Here is an 18,251-nt window from a genome sequence, read left to right as displayed (position 1 = left end):
AGGAATTCTACACCAATGTTGCCCACATCAAAAAGGGCACCAAAGTGACCAAGGTGCGGAATTTTAAAGTACTATTTGATGGGAAAGAAATAAATGACTACTTGGGTTTCGATGAAGAGGATGAAACACCATATCTGGAAAAGATGGAATTAGGTGAGGAGGTCCGTCCTTGGTTGGCACAATATCTGGCAATCCCAGGTACCACCCCCGATTGGTTGAATACGGGAGTGAAGATCTTAAGGAGGATTTTGAATTTCGAGGCTAAGGAGTGGGAAACATTTGTGTGCATCAGACTAGACCCCACTACCCATGACAACTCACTCCCTCTTCACCAGACAGTACTGGTAGCATCAATTATGGCGGGGTACCCGATTAACGTTGAAAATGTGATGTCTCGGGTGATTACGCAGGTAGTCAGTGAATGTGACAGAAACTACCCTTTCCCAAGCTTCTTAACCATGTACTTCAAGGACCTAAAGGTAGAAAAACTGCCATTTGATATCAAAGTGAAAGCAAAGTCCCCGTTCTCATGGTACAACATGTAGGGTGATGACAACCCTAAAAGTAAGAACTACAAGGGAACAACCACTGCTGCAACTGGCCAGTCTGAAGAGACAGTAGTGGTAGTGGCTCCTACTCAGCCTTCGTTCACCCCAGTGTACATGCCCCCTGGTCCATCCACTTCAGCAGTTCCAGACATACCCTCCACCCTGGCCTACCCAGTGACGGCCCACCGTCTGAGCAAGGCCTTTCTCAGCATCAACAGCTAGATGTAGACAACTTCCTCTAAGTTGTCTGTCCTTACTTCTATAGTGGCAGCTCAGTCGGCTCCTCCGCCTCCACAGATCCCACAGTCTATTGAGGACGCCCTCAAGGATATTCTGGACAACCAGAAGAAAATCTTTGACACTCAAAAAGTTCTTACGGATGCTGTGGATTCTCATGGGAAAGCTTTCAAGGAGCTTGCTAGGGAGGCCAAGAAGATGAGGAAGATGCGGGCTTCCAAGGAGTCCGTGAAGGAGTTGCGGTTGACAGGTTGAAGGTAGATCACCTGCCTTTGGATTTATTTAAGGGTGTTAAACGGGCTGGGTTGGACCGGTTCCGGACCGGCCCAGACCGGTATAACCCAGAACCAGCCCGGACCGGTAATAGGGGGCTGGGTTGGGCTGGGTAGGGGAGTTTGCGCGGTTCATCTGGCCCAAATGGGTAATCGGAACCGGTTGAACCCGGTAGAGTGAACAGTAACTCTTACCAGGTTAACCGGCCCGGACCGGCCCAGTTCAAACGGCTAGTTTTTTTTGTTTTTTTTATTTTTCTGACATGTGGGCCCCACAGACCGTTGGCAACGGTCAGACCATGTTTTGGTCCGTTGGCCAATGGAAAAATTGCACAAATAGCCTTTTTTTTTAATTTTTAACCCTTTTTTAATTTACAAAACTAACCTTCTCTAAAACTATAAATACCCCCCTCTTTATTTCTTCACTCATTACTCATTTCTCAATCTCAATTTTTCTCATTCTCTCATTCTCCAATTTGCAAGAATTCAAGTCTTCAATCTAATTTTATTTGGCTCTCTTTTCTTGAATTTAATTTATCGTTTTTGTCATTCGAAATTTGAAGTTTGAACTTTGAACAATTGAAGTTCAAAATTGAAATACTTGCTTGACATTTGTTCATGGTAACCTCGAGATTGCCTAATCAAGTGCTCAATTTATTGGCGAATTCGGTGCACTCCCTCCAACTCTTTATCTTATTTACTATTTTAATTGCATATTTAATTTTAGTTTATACTTTAATTTTTACAATATGTTTAATGCTGCTAAAAGAGCGTGTAAAATAGTTACTAGTAGGGGAAATAAAAAAAGAGATAGTCCTTCAGCATCTGGTAGGAATAGTAATAACCCATTATCATTTACACATGTTTCCGAATCATCGCCTAATGATAATTTAGATATAGATTATGAACAATTACAAGAACATTTTGGAATAGAAGATAATGAAATAGGAATGGAAGATGAGATATCAGCTACACCTACTAGTGTTGGAGTTGGTAGTATTGGGGTTGCTACAAAGGGTGTTGGTAGTGGCACTAGAAGTAGACCACCTGTGGCTCCGACTACTAATCGTAGAAAAAGAAGTAAGGTTTTGAATTTTTTTGAAATAATAGAAGGTACTAATAGAGTTAAATGCAAACTTTGTAGAGGTGATTTTAAACATTTGACTGGAGGAAATTTAGGGGGGACTGGGACGCTTAGTAGATATATGAGAACTGAGCATCCCATAGAATGGGGCGCTGATGGTGATGGAAATCAAACAACTCTTAATCCTACTACTGGAGGTCTAGTGAAATATGATAAAATAAAGGATCGTGAGGAGTTAGCAAAAATGATTGCTTTGGGTTGTCTACCTTTTTCTTTTGCTTCTTCATCATATCTTATTATGTATATTCAAAGGATTTACAATCCTTTATTTAAAGGTATCCCTAGAAGTACTTGTAGAGCTGATATATTTAGACTTCATGGACAATATCAAACATACATACGTTATTTGTTTAGTCACCTTCCTTGTAGAGTTTCTCTAACTTCTGATATTGGCCATGCTGTTAATGGAAATGATTATTTGATAATTACATGTCATTGGATAGATGATACTACTTGTATGCAAAAACGTATTATCGCTTTTAGATATGATGAAGATCAGAGTCATACTGCTACGCTTATAAGTAGTACTATTTGTGAAGTTGTTGAATTTTATAATCTCAAGCAAAAAGTATTGTGTATGTCTTTTGATAATGCTTCTAACAATAATGCCGCAATTTCAATATTAAAACTGCATTTGCAACCGCCTCTTGAGGAAATTTTTCATGTTAGGTGTGCATGTCATGTTTATAATTTAATTGTTAAAAGTGGCCTTGATTTATTTTCGACTGAGATTACTCATGTTAGAAGAGCAATTGGTGTTATTCAAGGAAATAATAGACAATCTAGAATAAAGGAATTTAAGAATAAGTATATCCAGTATAACCTTAAACCCAGATTCATGCCAGACAAAATTGTTACTAGATGGAATTATACATATATATTTTTAAAATGTTGCTACAAATATAGATTTCCAATAACTGAAGTTGCTAATGCGCATTGTACTGATTCAACCCGTATGCTAACAAGTGGTACTTGGGAGGTCATTAATGATGTTGTTAAATTTTTACATAAATTTTATACAGCTACTGTTGAGTTTTCTGGAGCATATTACCCTACTGTTACTATGGCTTTAGTACATATAGCTGAAATTTCTTTTCTACTCTTTGAATTTAAGAAGAAAGAAAAATATAGGGATGTTGTTGAAAAAATGCAAGCAAAATTCAAAAAATATTTCTTTCCAATTCCTCCGATTTACTTAATTGGTGATGTTTTAAATCTTTCTATTAAGATGTCTGATTGTCACCAATTAATGAATGCTTTATATACTTATATGGAGATTGGACCAACTGAAACCCCAGATTTATATACTTGTATGAACAAGCTAAATCAATATTTACAACAATTATATAATTATTATGCAAATGTAATTGATGATGCTACTCTTAATGTAGGCAATGTTAATCCAACTATGCATTGTACCACTTCTGCTACTGTGGATGATGAAGAAGGCCTTGATAGTTTTAATATTTTTTCTACATTTTCTAACACTCAAACCAGTAGCAGGAACATTGATGAACTTCAATTCTACTTGCAGAAGCAAAAAGAGCCTCGCACAAAGGAATTTTCACCGTTGGGATGGTGGCATGAGAATGGAAAGCAATTTCCTGTTCTTTTCGCTATGGCTCGGGACGTGCTGAATGTACCAATTTCTACTGTTGCATCGGAGAGCGTATTTAGCCAAGCAAGACAACAACTTGGAGACACCCGCCACTCATTGGGAAGCAATGCTTTGGAAGTTTTAGTATGTTTCATAGATTGGATTAGATCGGAACGAAGAAATCAAGGACGTGAAGATGTTGATAGCCCAGAAGACGAGGAACTTGGAGATATATTAACACATGGAAACACATCTTCCTTGTATTCTTTATGTTAGTACTTTATAATGCACTTATTGCACTTATTACAATATTTATACAAAATTCCAAAAAAAAAAAAATTACACTAAACCCGGCCCGGCCCTCTCAACCCGTAACCTGTACGGTTTAGTTTTTACCCGGTTGAACCCGAACCCGTTAAAACCGTTAAAAACCAACCCGGAACTGGCCCGGACCGTAACCCGTACGGGTCCGTAACCCGGTTAGCCCGTTAAACACCCATAGATTTATTGTTAGATGACCCGGTTCCAGCAGCCATCCCCAGCCAGTGCAGTCGGAGAGGCCTCCCAAGAAGAAGAGGGTGATTCTCCATGCAGATGATGTAGTCATACAGTTGGAGGACCCGCAAGGAGAGTCCTCCAGCCAGCCCTAGGAGTTAGCCCAGGACTCGGTCCAGGTCCATGTCCCAACAACAAAGCAGCAGGTCATAGGGAGCCAGTCTCAGGTTCCCGAGCTTACAGAGGACCCAAGGACCGGTCAGGATCCCATACAGATAGACGGGCCATAAGGAGTTTCTGTATCCTCTTCCCTTTTATTTTTGGTGCTTATTTTGCTTAGTTGGCATTGAAGACAATGCCAGCTTTCATTTGAGGGGTAGGCCCTACTTTGATTTGATTGGATGAATGTATATATTTGACAGATTTTATGTTTTCTTTATTTTTCATCTTTGGTATTTATATAATTTTAGCACTTCATTACATTTTTCTCACTTCTTATCTTGGGTCTGTATATAAAAGTATGTTCCATTGTATATATTCATCTACCTTATTGTATATTCGATTAAACCCCCCTCTTGTAAATATTCATTTTACTTTCACCAATTTTTTCTTTCTTAGCTTCTTATTTGTGTTCGTAGCTTCTTGTTTTGGATTTTTGCAATAAGCCTTTGGTTTTCTTAATGCCACGGTTCTTTCCAAAGGTGGAATTTGTGTAAACTGGGTGGCTCTTCCCGATGATGGATGGCATGACTACCTTCTTAAGGGTTTGAGTATGTTTTTCTTTTCTCTTTGCTTTTTAGTAGTTAGTGGTTAAGGGTGCCTCAAGCAAAGCTTCACTTGGGCCTAGCACATTTGCCTTTGATCTCATGGTCAAAAAATAAATGTTGTGTTTAGGATGGTGAAAGTCATGACCTTGAGACTCTTGTGTTGACCGATAATCATCAAGTAGTTTTTCGGGACCATTGTATGCTCAAATCTTATCTAAGGTTGTTGTGGGCCCCTAACTCTGTGTCTTTAGCGATCCCATAGCTTGTGTGGTGAGAAATTTGCATTGCAAGTCCAAGTCCCGAGCCATTGGTCTAGAACTTTCCCTGAATGTTTGTTGAGGCGAAATCATAAGTGAATTTTGACTTGAGACATGATTATAGGCTCTCCTTGATCCAAATGATAGATTGAACACTTCATTAGCCCACCAATGATAAAAATCCCTAGTCAACCCTTTTGAGCCTTAGACCTTTTTCCTTCAAGAACCATAATACAAGCCTTTACCCATTCTAAAAGATACCCTCTCTTGGCACCTGATCTTTCCTTAGCCCATGGCAAAAGTATAAGTTTGGGGGGAGAGACGAGGATGGCAACAAAGTGGTAAAAAGGTACAAAATGAAAAAAAGGAAAGGCAATGAAAAAGAAAGAAAAGCAAAAAGACAAAAAGAATGTTCAATGTAGAAATGAATAAAAATGATTCAAAAAAAGCAAAGAATGAAAGGTGTGGAAAATTGAGAAAGGAGAAAAGATTTGAAATGAACAAGAAAGAGTGACAGTGTGTCTCTCTAACCACTTAGAAAGAAGTGAAATGACTTAAATAGTCAAGTGAATGTGTGCCAAAAAGAAGCGCTTAAGGGAAGATGAAACCTACTTAGACCAAACATTTCCTACCCTAAACCAAAAGCCTTCACTATGTCTCCACAAAAGCCCTATATGATCTTGAGTTGAATGAAGCTTACACTAGTGGTGACTCACATAAGGGGCAAGCATATGGTACTTAGAGCCAGACTTGTGACTTTTCCTTGAGAGAGATGAGTGTGTTTCCATTAACCTCGTTCTGAGTGTCACTATCCTAAAGGTGAGGTTTGCTTAGGGAAAGTTAAGGATATGTGAGTTTGGGTTCCACAATGACCAAAGTAATAGAAAGAGTTCTTTGATGTGTAGAGTCAACTCTTGATTCTCTTGTGTTTCACTTAATCCATGGTGTTTAAAAGATTAAATGTTGTTAATGATTCATTTGTATTGAGGGAAATTGTTAGTCCTAATTGATGCTAGACGAGGTCACTTTAGGACAGTTGAATTTTCTTAGATTTTCTCTTAAGTGGTGGGTCTTATTTTGTTTGCTTGAGGACAAGCAAAAGCTTAAGTTTGGGGGAGTTGATAACTAGGAATTATAATGCATTTTACACTCATTCATGCTCAAGTTTTGATTAGAAATCTGTACAAAATAGTCCCAAAGGCTCACAAGTTGTGCTTGATTGCAGGTTTGATCAACAAGGTGACAAGGTGTCAAAAACCAGCTCAAAAGGGAGTAAAACATGCACAAGTACCAAAACAAGGCAAAGCTTAGTCAAACAGGGCAAGTGCGGCCGCACACCATTCTATGTTGTCCGCACAAGTGAAGTTCAGAGTGTGTGCATCTCAGGACAAAAGGCAATGCGGCCGCAAAGGATTTTCTGCGGTCCGCATTGGATTCACTGCGGCCGCACTCGATTTAGTGCAGTCCGCAGAGCCAATGTTCCTAGAGTTGCCAGTTTGAAGATTGAAGCCCAATGCGGTCCCCGCTCCATTTCATGCGGACCGCACTAGAAGCCACCGCGGCCGCACTTGATTTTGTGCGGTCCGCATTAGCCCCGTAGGGGTATTTTTGTCCAGAATTATCAGCTTAGTATAAATAACTTCTTTTCCCATTTTTAGGTCATCAGATAGTTTGCACTCAGAGATGTGCTCGTGACTTCGTTTATTTTGCCTATTTTTAGTAATTTTAGCTTCATTTCAACGTTGAATCTTCAAGTTTAATTTAGCAATTAATTAATATGAGTTTTTCTTCATCTATTTCTTTGTTTTCTTCTATAATTATGAGTAGCTAGACTTATAAGCTAGGGTTGTGTCTCAACCCTAGTGTGGGTAATTGATGGGTCTTGTGTTTTGATGCTTGATTGTCTATGTGTGTTTGATATTTGGACTAATTTCATGTTTAATTGCTGAATTAGTGGTTGCAAACACTAGTTTATATTTAGTTGACTTTGGCTCTTCTTGAGAAAGAGAGCCTAAGTCTCTGAATTTTTCCAACAAGGAATTGGGGCGTACTCAAGAGATTGATAGCCCCAATTAAAGAGTTAAACCTAGAGATAGTAATATCCGACTTGAACCTTGATTGCTTGTGCAAATTTGTATACCCAATTGGTCTTGAGAAAGTCAATTCGGGGAAAATCACTCGAACTACCGAGAGGTATAGAGTGAGTAGAATCGTGCAATGGTTATATTATACTCCCCAAATGTGACAATCATGCCTTAAACTCAAGTATCCGCCAATTGACCACCTAGGCGAAAGTCACTACCCTAGTGCCTTTTAATCATTTGAACAACTCGCAATAGTTTAACCTTAGCTTATTTTAGTTTAATTGAGCATTGTAATTTGATAAAACTAGAATCATAATCAAAACCAAAAATGTGTAGAAGTGCAATTTGTAGCAAATATACAACTCCACTTTAGATAAACACCTGACTCCAATATCTAGCTCCCTGTGGAAATCGATCCCGACCTTAATCGAGTAAAAGCTGATTCGACCTCTCTCACTACTCAATAGTAGTGCAGGGTTGGCCTCGATAACTTTTAAGCCAGCCTCCAAGTTGTTAACTTGTTCCATGAAGGCAGACTCATGCTCGATAGCAGCAGTCATAACTCGTGAAGCTCGACCCATTTAGCCTTCGCTTCCTTGAGCTTCTTGTGTAGCTAGGTGGATTCTTGACTATAAGCCATCATGTCTTGCTCGGACTACTGCAGTCGGGCCCCGAACTCATCCATTTGAGCAACTTTGGCCTCTAGCATCGGGAGGCACTCAGCAAGCTGATTCCTCTCAGCCAAAAGTTGGTCTTGTTCTGAAACAAGCTCTTGTTTGTCCAGAATCAACCTCTATAGGCCCTCGGAGGCAAGAAAGTTGGCCTGAAGAAGGGATAAAACCAAGGTTATTACTTCAAAATGTAAATTGAAAGAAGGTGGAAAAAATTGAGATTGTTACCTGCGCTGAGCAATGCATAATGTTATTTTTGAGGCACTCCCCCGAACGGGAGTCCATCTTCTTCCACTCTTTTACTGAAGTCAGCAGCTTCAGGTAATTGGCAAGCTCCACCGGCTTGGAGAGAGTATGGCACTCTTCCGAAACCAAAAGAGTGGCGCTTCACCTTCCACGAGGATCTTGGGAAGGTGTTGAGTAATTATTTCCCAAGTTCCCGTGGTCGAGAGAACATGGCATTCCCTGCTTGTTCGGCCGATACCAGTGGAGAAAAAGTAGTCGGTGCTAGTGGAGAAGGGACAAATAGTGTCGGTGGATAGGAAGTTATTGGTATAGATGGCGAAGAGGCAGTTGGTACGGAGGGGGTGGAAGTTGTGGTCGGCTCAGCAGTCGGTAACAGAGAAAGGTCAAGGGCCGAACTCCTCAAACTGGGAGCATCGGCAGGGATCGAAAAATAGGAATCAACATTTTTAACCAAACCCATTTCCCCCTAGAGCGCCTGAACTTCCTCTGACGATGGATTTTGAAACTCTACCGGTTGAGCACCGGGTTGAGATGATGAAGACCTTTTTCTTCTTTGAAGAGGGGCCCTTTCATCATTAGCCCCTTCTTCATCATCAATAACCACTGGAACCGGTTCAGTTGATGAGCTTCTAACTCTCTTCTTCTGAGCCCCAATCGAGGAGGTTTGCTTTCTCTTTGGTTTCTTGCTTTTAGACTGGGGACTCTGAGATGAGGCATCCTTATCGGAGGCTCGAGCATATCCATGAGCCGTGATCTGGTTAAAGGCATTCTGCAATACCTACTCAGCTTCCTCAGGGTCATCAAGAGCATCGACATTGGGGCACACGACAGAACCCCTCGGAATCCTATGCAAGCAAAAAACAAAGTGAATTATTCTTAAGATGTTTACATATATAAGAAAGAAAGAAGAATTTTGCTTAGCATGGTTCTTGGCTCTCCACCCGTATTTGGGAGCCATTTCTTTCCATCATCGAGTTTTTGGAGTAATGATATCCAATATTTTTTGGCCCTATTAGGTCATTCCTTCAACCCGTAGTGGTTCCCAATGGGTAGCTGGAACAAAAAAAATGTCAGTTAAGGATAAAGTTTTTACACGAAGAAAAGAAAACAAATATACGAAGACTTACGAAAAAAAGGTTCCATGATTCGGGAACAACTAGCGTTGTGGATGGAATAATGTCCCCAGTAGTAATGACGACAAACCGTTCCATCCACCCACGGTTGTTGTCATCATCAACACCAGTGAGAAGGGCGTGGTGACAATGCTTCATAAGTTTCAGCACACCCCCGCGAAAAATCTTGGGGGAGTAAATATATTCATCATGTATGCAAGAGTCAGGCTTTCCTCAGTCTTAGAGAACAACTGACGAAGGCGAGCCACTGTTCACCACATAGATGGGCCTACTATACCAAACAGACCTATACCGGTGGCAGAACTCCAAGATTATTGGGTCAAGTCCTTCATCCGATCCCAAAAGGACCCAAAGTGAAGGGATATGTATAGATATACATGAACCTTGCTCTGGAGTAAGTAACTCATTCTACCCCATCTGGGGCGAAGATTTCAATATTGTTGTAGTTACAGTCATTCCTCACAACATGGATGCTAGAAGGACGAATGGAGGAGGGGTACCTACGAACATGCCACACCTCCACTTGTGGGATCTGCAAGTGCTTTTTGCTCTTAGAGATCAGACTCAGTATTAAGGTGAAGTATAATGATGGTATTTACGGTTGGAGGTTCAGACTCAACATCGACCTCTTTGGTTTTGTTTTTCTTTGGACCTCCACTGAAGTGAAGGCTACTGTTTTTGGAGATAGGGGTGTAGGAAGACATGGTGGTAAAAGATCAATGAAGAAGTTCTTACTGAGAAAGTTGAGTGTTGTAGAAAGGTTCTAAGAAAATTCGGAGAAGGAGAAAGAGTTGAGAAAATAGTAAAGGTACAGAGTAAAAATGATGAGCAGCTGAGAAGTTATGGATGGCAAAAATCATGGTCATGATTACCTCAAAAACCAGCGAAAATACTTGCTGATCACAGAGAAACACGTGTTCGGGTTATTAAATGTGGGAAGACATGCATCCTTTCGATTGTTAGAGACCGCTCAAGAGCTTTCTCGCTAAGAAAGGAATTCTTATCTACTTCCCGGTAAGTAGGGGGACTATCTGTATGGGGTAAAACTGATTCATAACAATTGGGCGAATGACGGTGTGACACGTGGCATTGGAGACAAATGGGATATGAGTCAACAAATATCTATAACCGGTTGCAAACAGCTAGCGATCCGCGCCAAATAAGTCCCGAATAAGATAGAACAACTGATAGCAAAGATTTGCCACATTATCATCGGGTAACGTTCATTTGGTAGCTGTTACAGAGAATATATGCATTTAAAGAAATCGTTATGCACCCATCAATGGCGGTTTTATTCTCATTCAAGAGGAGCTTGATTTTAGGATCTTGTCCCTCTAAATAGAGTTATAAATAGCAGACTTAACAACCATTGTAGGGACATGAAACATTATGCACAAAAAAACTTTAATCTGTATCTTGTTACGGGCAATTTAAACAGTTTAACAATTGCTTTTACTTTTGCCCTCGGAAAGACTGAATTTTGAGTTAGGCTTATCATCTCCTTTAATTTCAGTTGTTAATTTTATTTCTGTTCCTATTTTGTTAGTTTTGGATCAAATTAATTTGCTTGTCTATAAATTATGCTATAAATTCAATCTGTACCGTTTTACGGGTAAATAATGACGGGATTGCCTTTTGACAGCAACATATCTTTTTGTATATTTTCACGTATTTAACCATGATGGTTTCATCACATAATTTGAAGGATTTTGGCTGTTTCCCATTATCTATTGTCTTCATTTTGCGCAAATGTTTAAACATGTGACACATGTCCATTGTAACACTAATAGTCTAAATTGAATGAACTAAAACAGGTTTTTAACTATGGTTAAGATAATGGAAGTATATCCATATTCAGTTTTTAACCGAGACTATGAGTAAAATATTTGTAAATTTAAAACATAATTTTTTTTATTAAGTGTAAGGAATCAATAACTTCTCCCAGCATTAATTAATATTTTGGTTCTTGACATTTGAACCTTAAACCTTTTAAAACACACGTTATAGTTATTTGATAGTGCTAATTAAGCATACATTAGTCATTTGACTAATTATCACACTCGAACTGCATATCCTTTGTTTTCTTTACTTGCTCAAAGACTTTGATAGAGTTCCATAGGCAGCCTGGGAGTAAGAAGAGGTTGAAGAGGTTTCATTTTGGGCAAGGCAATGCCCAACCCCTCACTTAAATCTACTGGTTCCTCTCTTGGCATTGATATATTGAATCCATGAAGCAATCTTGCTAGTGTCAAATGCACTACTTGTGTGCCAAACGTCAAACCAGGGCACATTCTTCTGCCAGAGCTAAAGGGAATATACTCAAAACTCTGTCCTCTAAAATTAATGTTCATATGTTCCTTCAAGAACCATCTCTCTGGTTGAAACTCATTAGGATTCTCCCAAATACTCGAGTCGCGCTGAAGTTTCCATAAATTGACAATCAAACGAGTGCCTTTTCGAATATGATACTTGCCAACATAACAGTCTTCTATAGCCTCTCGAGGTCCTGCCAAAGGACCAGGTGGGTACAAACGTAATGTTTCTTTTACTATGGCTTGTAGATATTTCAGGTTTTTCATGTCGGATTCTTCAACCCATCTGTTTCTTCCTACGTGCTCATCTAGCTCATCTTGGGCTATCTTCAGTATGCGACGGTCATTCATTAGCAGAGAAAGTGTCCATATTAATGTCTCCGCAGTGCTCTCTGATGCAGTCATGATAAGTATCTGAGCAAATTCACAAGTAAATAAGACGATAAGCCAAACAATTGGAGATTTGAAATGAAAAATACTCCACTATCTTAATAAATTGAAAGATAATATGCCTTATAAATGATACCACATTAAGCACTCAATGTGGTTTTAATATATAAAACAAAATCTAATTTAGATGTTGTGTCCCATTGAATATCAAATATGTGACGAATATAAAGTACTTCCTCTTTCTGATAATTTAGTTGTACATAGGGTTTTGACAATCGGTTTTCTCAGTGTTCAATATAATGTTAACATAGATTAATTTGCTTTCTAGGGCAAAATTATATTCTTAAAAATTACTCGAAAAGTACCGTAAGTTATAATTTTTCCCATTTAAAAAGTCTGATCACTCTTAGCTAGTGTTTGGCATAGATTCCTAAATTTATTTTGAAAAATTTGATTTGGTCAAAGTTTGGTTTGAAGAAATATGTTTGGACATGAGTTTTCAAACATATTTCACTTTTTTTTTTTTTGAAAAAACATGAAACATGACTTATACCCACAAATTTTAAAACTATCACAAATACCCAACAGTACCTTCATCAATAACATTTATTATATTATCGCAAACCATAGTCCTAAACATAAATAAATTTAGGACAAAATTATCATTTTTATAATAAACTACATAACACACTATCATGATTGAGAAGGCGAAGCAGCATTGTTACAAAATAATAAATGGTGGACTCTTTTATAAAATACAAAAGTTTGGGACAATTTAAAAAAATGTAATAGTAATATTTTGGGCCAAAACCAACTCTTGAGCTGGTTTTGGGATTTGGGTTTTGTGTTTTGGGAATTTGCATGAATAAATTTTATGAACAAACATGTATTTGCCCAAAAAAAACTCAAATATATTTTGGCAAAATCTACGGCCAAACGGATCCTTATTTTCTGCATTTATTTAGCTATAAGCACAACACACGCGAGGGAATATTTTGCATGTGAAGTAGGGTATTTTTCAAATCAAAGAATAAAAAAAAAAAAATTGTGGAACACAGATTGAGATGAAGCGATTAATAACAACTTACCAATGTCGTTGCCTTGATAATGGCATCACGATCGTATCCAGACACCATGGTTTCCTCTGGAAGAGTTGAAAGCATCACATCAATAAAATCAGATTGGTGATCATCTCCAGTATTACTATTCTCACAATCTTTTCTTTTCTGGATGTGTTCTTTTAACCAGATATCAAATACACTATCAACTTCATTAAAGGTCTGCTTCATGGCTTTAATATGGCCACCAATATCCATCCATTCAAGCGATGGAATTACATCCGAAACAACGAAAGTTCCACCAAGAAACAACGCTTTCTTTATTGATTCTTTGAATTGCATTTCCTTTGTTCCACTCTGTTCATTAACACTGCTCGAAAATCGCTTCCCAGCAAGCATTCTAATAATTATGTTGCACGTTATGTGCTCAAACCAGCTACTTAAGTTCACTTGTGTTGGGAAATTATTATTATTATTACAGAACGAGTACAATTCTTTAATACAACAATCAACTTCTGATGCACGGACATGCTTCAGTTTCTCAAGACGGCTATTGGTGAAGAGTTCAAGAGTCACCATTTTGCGAATTTCACGCCAATATGGTCCATAAGGGGCCAAAGCAAAAACAGCATCATTGTAAAAGTACTTGCTTAGTGTCATTTTTGGTCGACTTGCAAATATTTTGTCATTTGTAGTGAAGCAATCTTTAACCATTTCCCAACTGCTTACAACAAGAGCCGGATGGGTTCCTAGCTGAAGTTGAAAAATTGGTCCATATTTATCAGCCATGAGTCCGAGGGTTCGACAAGCTGGGACCGGGTCACTAAGAAGATGGAGGTGACCAATGAATGGCCATGCACCTGGAGCTTTAGGAGCCCCAATACTACTATTCTTTGCAGTACTAGCTCTGTTTCTACTTTTGTATGTGTGAGCAACAAAAAGGGCTAAGAACCAAGAAATCAATAGTGCTAAGAAAAGAGAGAGAAAATGCATGTTTATTAAAGGTAGTAGAATATTTGGAACTTCTAATTGTAGCAGCTCTCAATGGTTACTACTAAAGGAGATCAGAGTCTATTTATAATTGAACTGAGGCGTTCGAGGAGTTGGAAATTTCAGATTTTTTTTGTGGGTTAAAATTAAAAGAGAGACCACACGTTTGACATCTACTTTTGAACTGAATACCTAAGACCTGAAGTACTGAATATAGTCACTGGGACCTATGTGGCTTTTTGTTTCTTCTAACAATTCCACTTAATGTTGCTGCATTCTTTAAATTCAAATTGACTTTAATTTTTGAACTCCAAACTTATGTATTATACTTAATCACATAGGCAGGGGCGGATCTACTAAGGAGGAAGGGGTGGCATGCCACCCGCACACCTCGGTCGAAACGTTGTATGTATATGCATGTATGTATATATAGAAAATAGAATAAATAAACAAAGTGGCACCCAGAATAATAAATAACTGCTTGGTGCCACTGGCGCAAAGCTCAAAGTTTCGCCCTTAGGGCGTGGGATCCATCCTTGGCTGTTGCAATTTTCATATCTAATTCTGATTTGCTTGCAGGAGATTCGTTCTCCTTTGTTCTTCTTCTTTTTTTTTGTGTGCTTATTTTCTTTCTTATCCTTGCTTCTTCTTTTCTTTTCTTCAATTGTTGTTGACTCTTTTTTTCCTTATGAGTTCCTATTGACTTTCTTAATTTTATATATTCGTGCTTCTATTTTCAAAGTTTATGTGTTCTATCCAAAAAAAAAAAAAATTAGTGTTTATTAAGTAAGTTTTTGCTTGTAGTATCTAAATATGCATCTATAGAGAGTTTTAGTCCTATTTGCGCATCTTTTCGTCAAATCATAACTCCAGAATATGAAAATTCGTCGAAGACAATTGTAAATGAAAAATACTAATTTTTTTGGTTATATTAGTGAAGTTTAATGCTTTGCATAATTATTAAATTGTTATATTTGATCGTTTTATCTATATAAACCCAAAACACAATAACTCAAACCGAAACTCAAAAGAGATCAAGTCAAAGTCTAAAGTAATATGGCACCCGGAACCTTCAAATCCTGGATCTGCCGCTGCACATAGGAACATTTCTTAAGGAATATTAACCAAAAGGCGATATATATTAGGGTGTGTTTGGTACGAAGGAAAATATTTTTCAATTTTTCCATGTTTGATTGACTTAAATGTTTTGGAAAATATTTTCCTCATGAACTCATTTTCCTCCAATTTTCCTCTAATTGGAGGAAAATGTTTTCTCTATCAAGAGAAGGGAAAACATTTTTCAAAACCTTTTTTAAGCTTCCCCACCCTATTTCTCATCCCCACCACCCATCCACCCCACCTACCCCAACCCCTACCCCAACCTCGCCCCAACCCCCACCCCTTCCCCTAACCCCCCACCCTAAATAAAATTATTATTTAGGGTAATAATAATTTTATTAAAAGAGATCAAGTCAAAGTCTAAAGTAATATGGCACCCGGAACCTTCAAATCCTGGATCCGCCTCTGCACATAGGAACATTTCTTAAGGAATATTAACCAAAAGGCGATATATATTAGAGTGTGTTTGGTACGAAGGAAAATATTTTTCAATTTTTCCATGTTTAATTGGCTTAAATGTTTTGGAAAATATTTTCCTCATGAACTCATTTTCCTCCAATTTTCCTTTAATTGAAGGAAAATGTTTTCTCTATCAAGAGAAGGGAAAATATTTTTCAAAACCTTTTTTAAGCTTCCCCACCCTATTTCTCATCCCCACCACCCATCCACCCCACCTACCCCAACCCCTACCCCAACCTCGCCCCAACCCCCACCCCTGCCCCTAACCCCCCACCCTAAATAAAATTATTATTAATGGTTATTTCTTTTGATATGATAAGCTAGGTGGTAGTGCAAGCTTGTAGGCTACTTCACCCACCCGTTCAAGAATTTCAAAGGGTCCGATATACCAAGGACTTAACTTGCCCTTCCGAATCTCATTACACCTTTCATAGGTGAAACCCAGAGCAATACTCTTTCTCTAGTCATGAATGCAACATCACGAACCTTACGGTCGACGTATCTCTTTTGCCTAGTCTGAGTTGCGCGAAGTCAATCTTGGATAACCTTGACCTTATCCAAGGCATCCTGTACCAAATCAGTACCTAATAATCGAGCTTCTCCCAGTTCAAACTAGCCAACTGGCGAACGATACCGTCTCCCATATAATGCTTCATACGGGGCCATCTGGATGTTCGACTGGTAGTTGTTATTATAGGCAAACTCCGCAAGTGGCAAGAATTGATCCCAAGAACCTCCAAAATCTATAATACAAGTGCGAAGTATATCTTCCAATATGTGAATAGTGCGCTCTGATTGTTCATTTGTCTGTGGATGAAATGATGTACTCAACTCAACCCGCGTGCCTAACTCACGTTATACAGCCCTCCAAAAGTGCGAGGTGAACTACGTACCTCGATCTGATATAATAGACACGGGCACACCATGAAGGCGAACAATCTCACGAATGTAAATTTCAGTTAATCGATCTGAAGAATAGAAAATTGCCACTGGAATGAAATGTGATGACTTGGTCAACCTGTCCACAATGACCCATATTGCGTCAAACTTCGTCTGAGTCCGTGGGAGTCTATCAACAAAATCCATAGTGATATGCTCCCACTTTCACTCAGGAATTTCTCACTTTTGAAGCAAACAACCAGGTCTCCGATGCTCGTACTTAACCTGATGATAATTCAAACACCGAGATACATATGCAACTATATCCTTTTTCATCTTTCTCTGCCAATAACGTTGACGCAAATCTTGATACATTTTGGTGGTACCCAGATGAATAGAATAACAAGAGATGTGGGCCTCTTCGAGAGTTAATTCACGAAGCCCATCCACATTAGGAACGCAAATACGATCGTGCATCCGCAGAACTCCATCATCTCCCACAACAACTTGCTTAGCACCACCGTGGCTCACTATGTCCTTAAGGACAAGCAAATAAGGATCATCATATTGTCGCTCTCTGATGCGCTCATATAAAAAAGATCGAGCGATTGTGCAAGCTAGAATCCAACTAGGCTATGCAATATCTAACATTACGAATTGATTGGCCAAAGTCTGAATATCTGCAGCTAGCGGCCTCTCACCAACTGGAATATATGCAAGGCTACCCATACTGACTGACTTTCTAGTCAAAGCATCGGCCACCATATTGGCCTTTCCGGGGTGATACAATATGGTGATATCATAGTCTTTCAATAGCTCCAACCACCTTCTCTACCTCAAATTGAGATCTTTTTGTTTGAATAGATACTGTAAACTATAATGATTTGTGAATACTTCACATGACACTCCATAAAGGTAGTGTCTCCAAATCTTCAGCGCCTGAACAATGGATGTCAATTCTAAGTCATGAACATGATAATTCTTCTCATAGACTTTCAACTTCCACGACACATAAGCAACCACTCTGCCATCTTGTATTAATATTGCACCAAATCCAATACGAGATGCATCATAATACACTGTGTAAGACCCCAAACCTATAGGCAATACCAATACTGGGGTTGTAGTCAAGCTGTCTTGAGCTTTTGAAAGCTCTCCTCACACTCTTCGGTCCACCTGAATGGATTACCCTTCTAGGTTAATCTGGTCTTAATAGTTGTTCATAATCAATTATAGAATCGTCAATTAACTTCATGTTAACAAAAATCTCGTTTCAAACCTTCACAACATAGATAACGAGATGCGTGGCATAAAGACCTCAAAATTATTTACCCGAATTAACGAGTCACATTTAACGTCACTTGGGAGGGCACCCACCTCGTAGGTTTAAACTCATAATTACAACACGAATTTGGCAAATTATGCACAAAGAATTTCATACACGAATTTTTAAATAAGCCTAATATCACTCCCTATTAGTACTGTAGTACAAATTTAATTTCACAAGGGAGAATTCAAATACAAAAATTTTCATCACAAGGATCTCGTCCTTATATAACTTCCACTGCAGCTCGTAACCCGGTTTAAACATAT

The 18,251-nt window shown here is 38.7% G+C and overlaps 1 protein-coding gene across 1 annotated transcript; it reads right to left on the bottom strand.

Annotated features, from left to right (window-relative positions):
- Window positions 1–11,453: 11,453 nt before the first annotated feature.
- LOC107799574 (xanthotoxin 5-hydroxylase CYP82C4-like) lies at window positions 11,454–14,219 on the bottom strand. Its single transcript, XM_016622703.2, has 2 exons — window positions 13,242–14,219; window positions 11,454–12,177 (listed from the first exon to the last, which is right to left on the bottom strand). Exons 1-2 carry the CDS (start codon window positions 14,202–14,204, stop codon window positions 11,545–11,547), a joined length of 1,596 nt encoding a protein of 531 aa, XP_016478189.2. The 5' UTR covers window positions 14,205–14,219; the 3' UTR covers window positions 11,454–11,544.
- Between the last annotated feature and the right edge of the window lie 4,032 nt (window positions 14,220–18,251).

The sequence above is a fragment of the Nicotiana tabacum genome, chromosome 22 (assembly GCF_000715075.1).
Source record: "Nicotiana tabacum cultivar K326 chromosome 22, ASM71507v2, whole genome shotgun sequence".
NCBI classification, from domain to species: Eukaryota; Viridiplantae; Streptophyta; class Magnoliopsida; order Solanales; family Solanaceae; genus Nicotiana; species Nicotiana tabacum.
The sequence above is the reverse complement of the archived record's forward strand: the minus strand, read 5'-3'. Positions and strand labels throughout refer to the sequence as shown.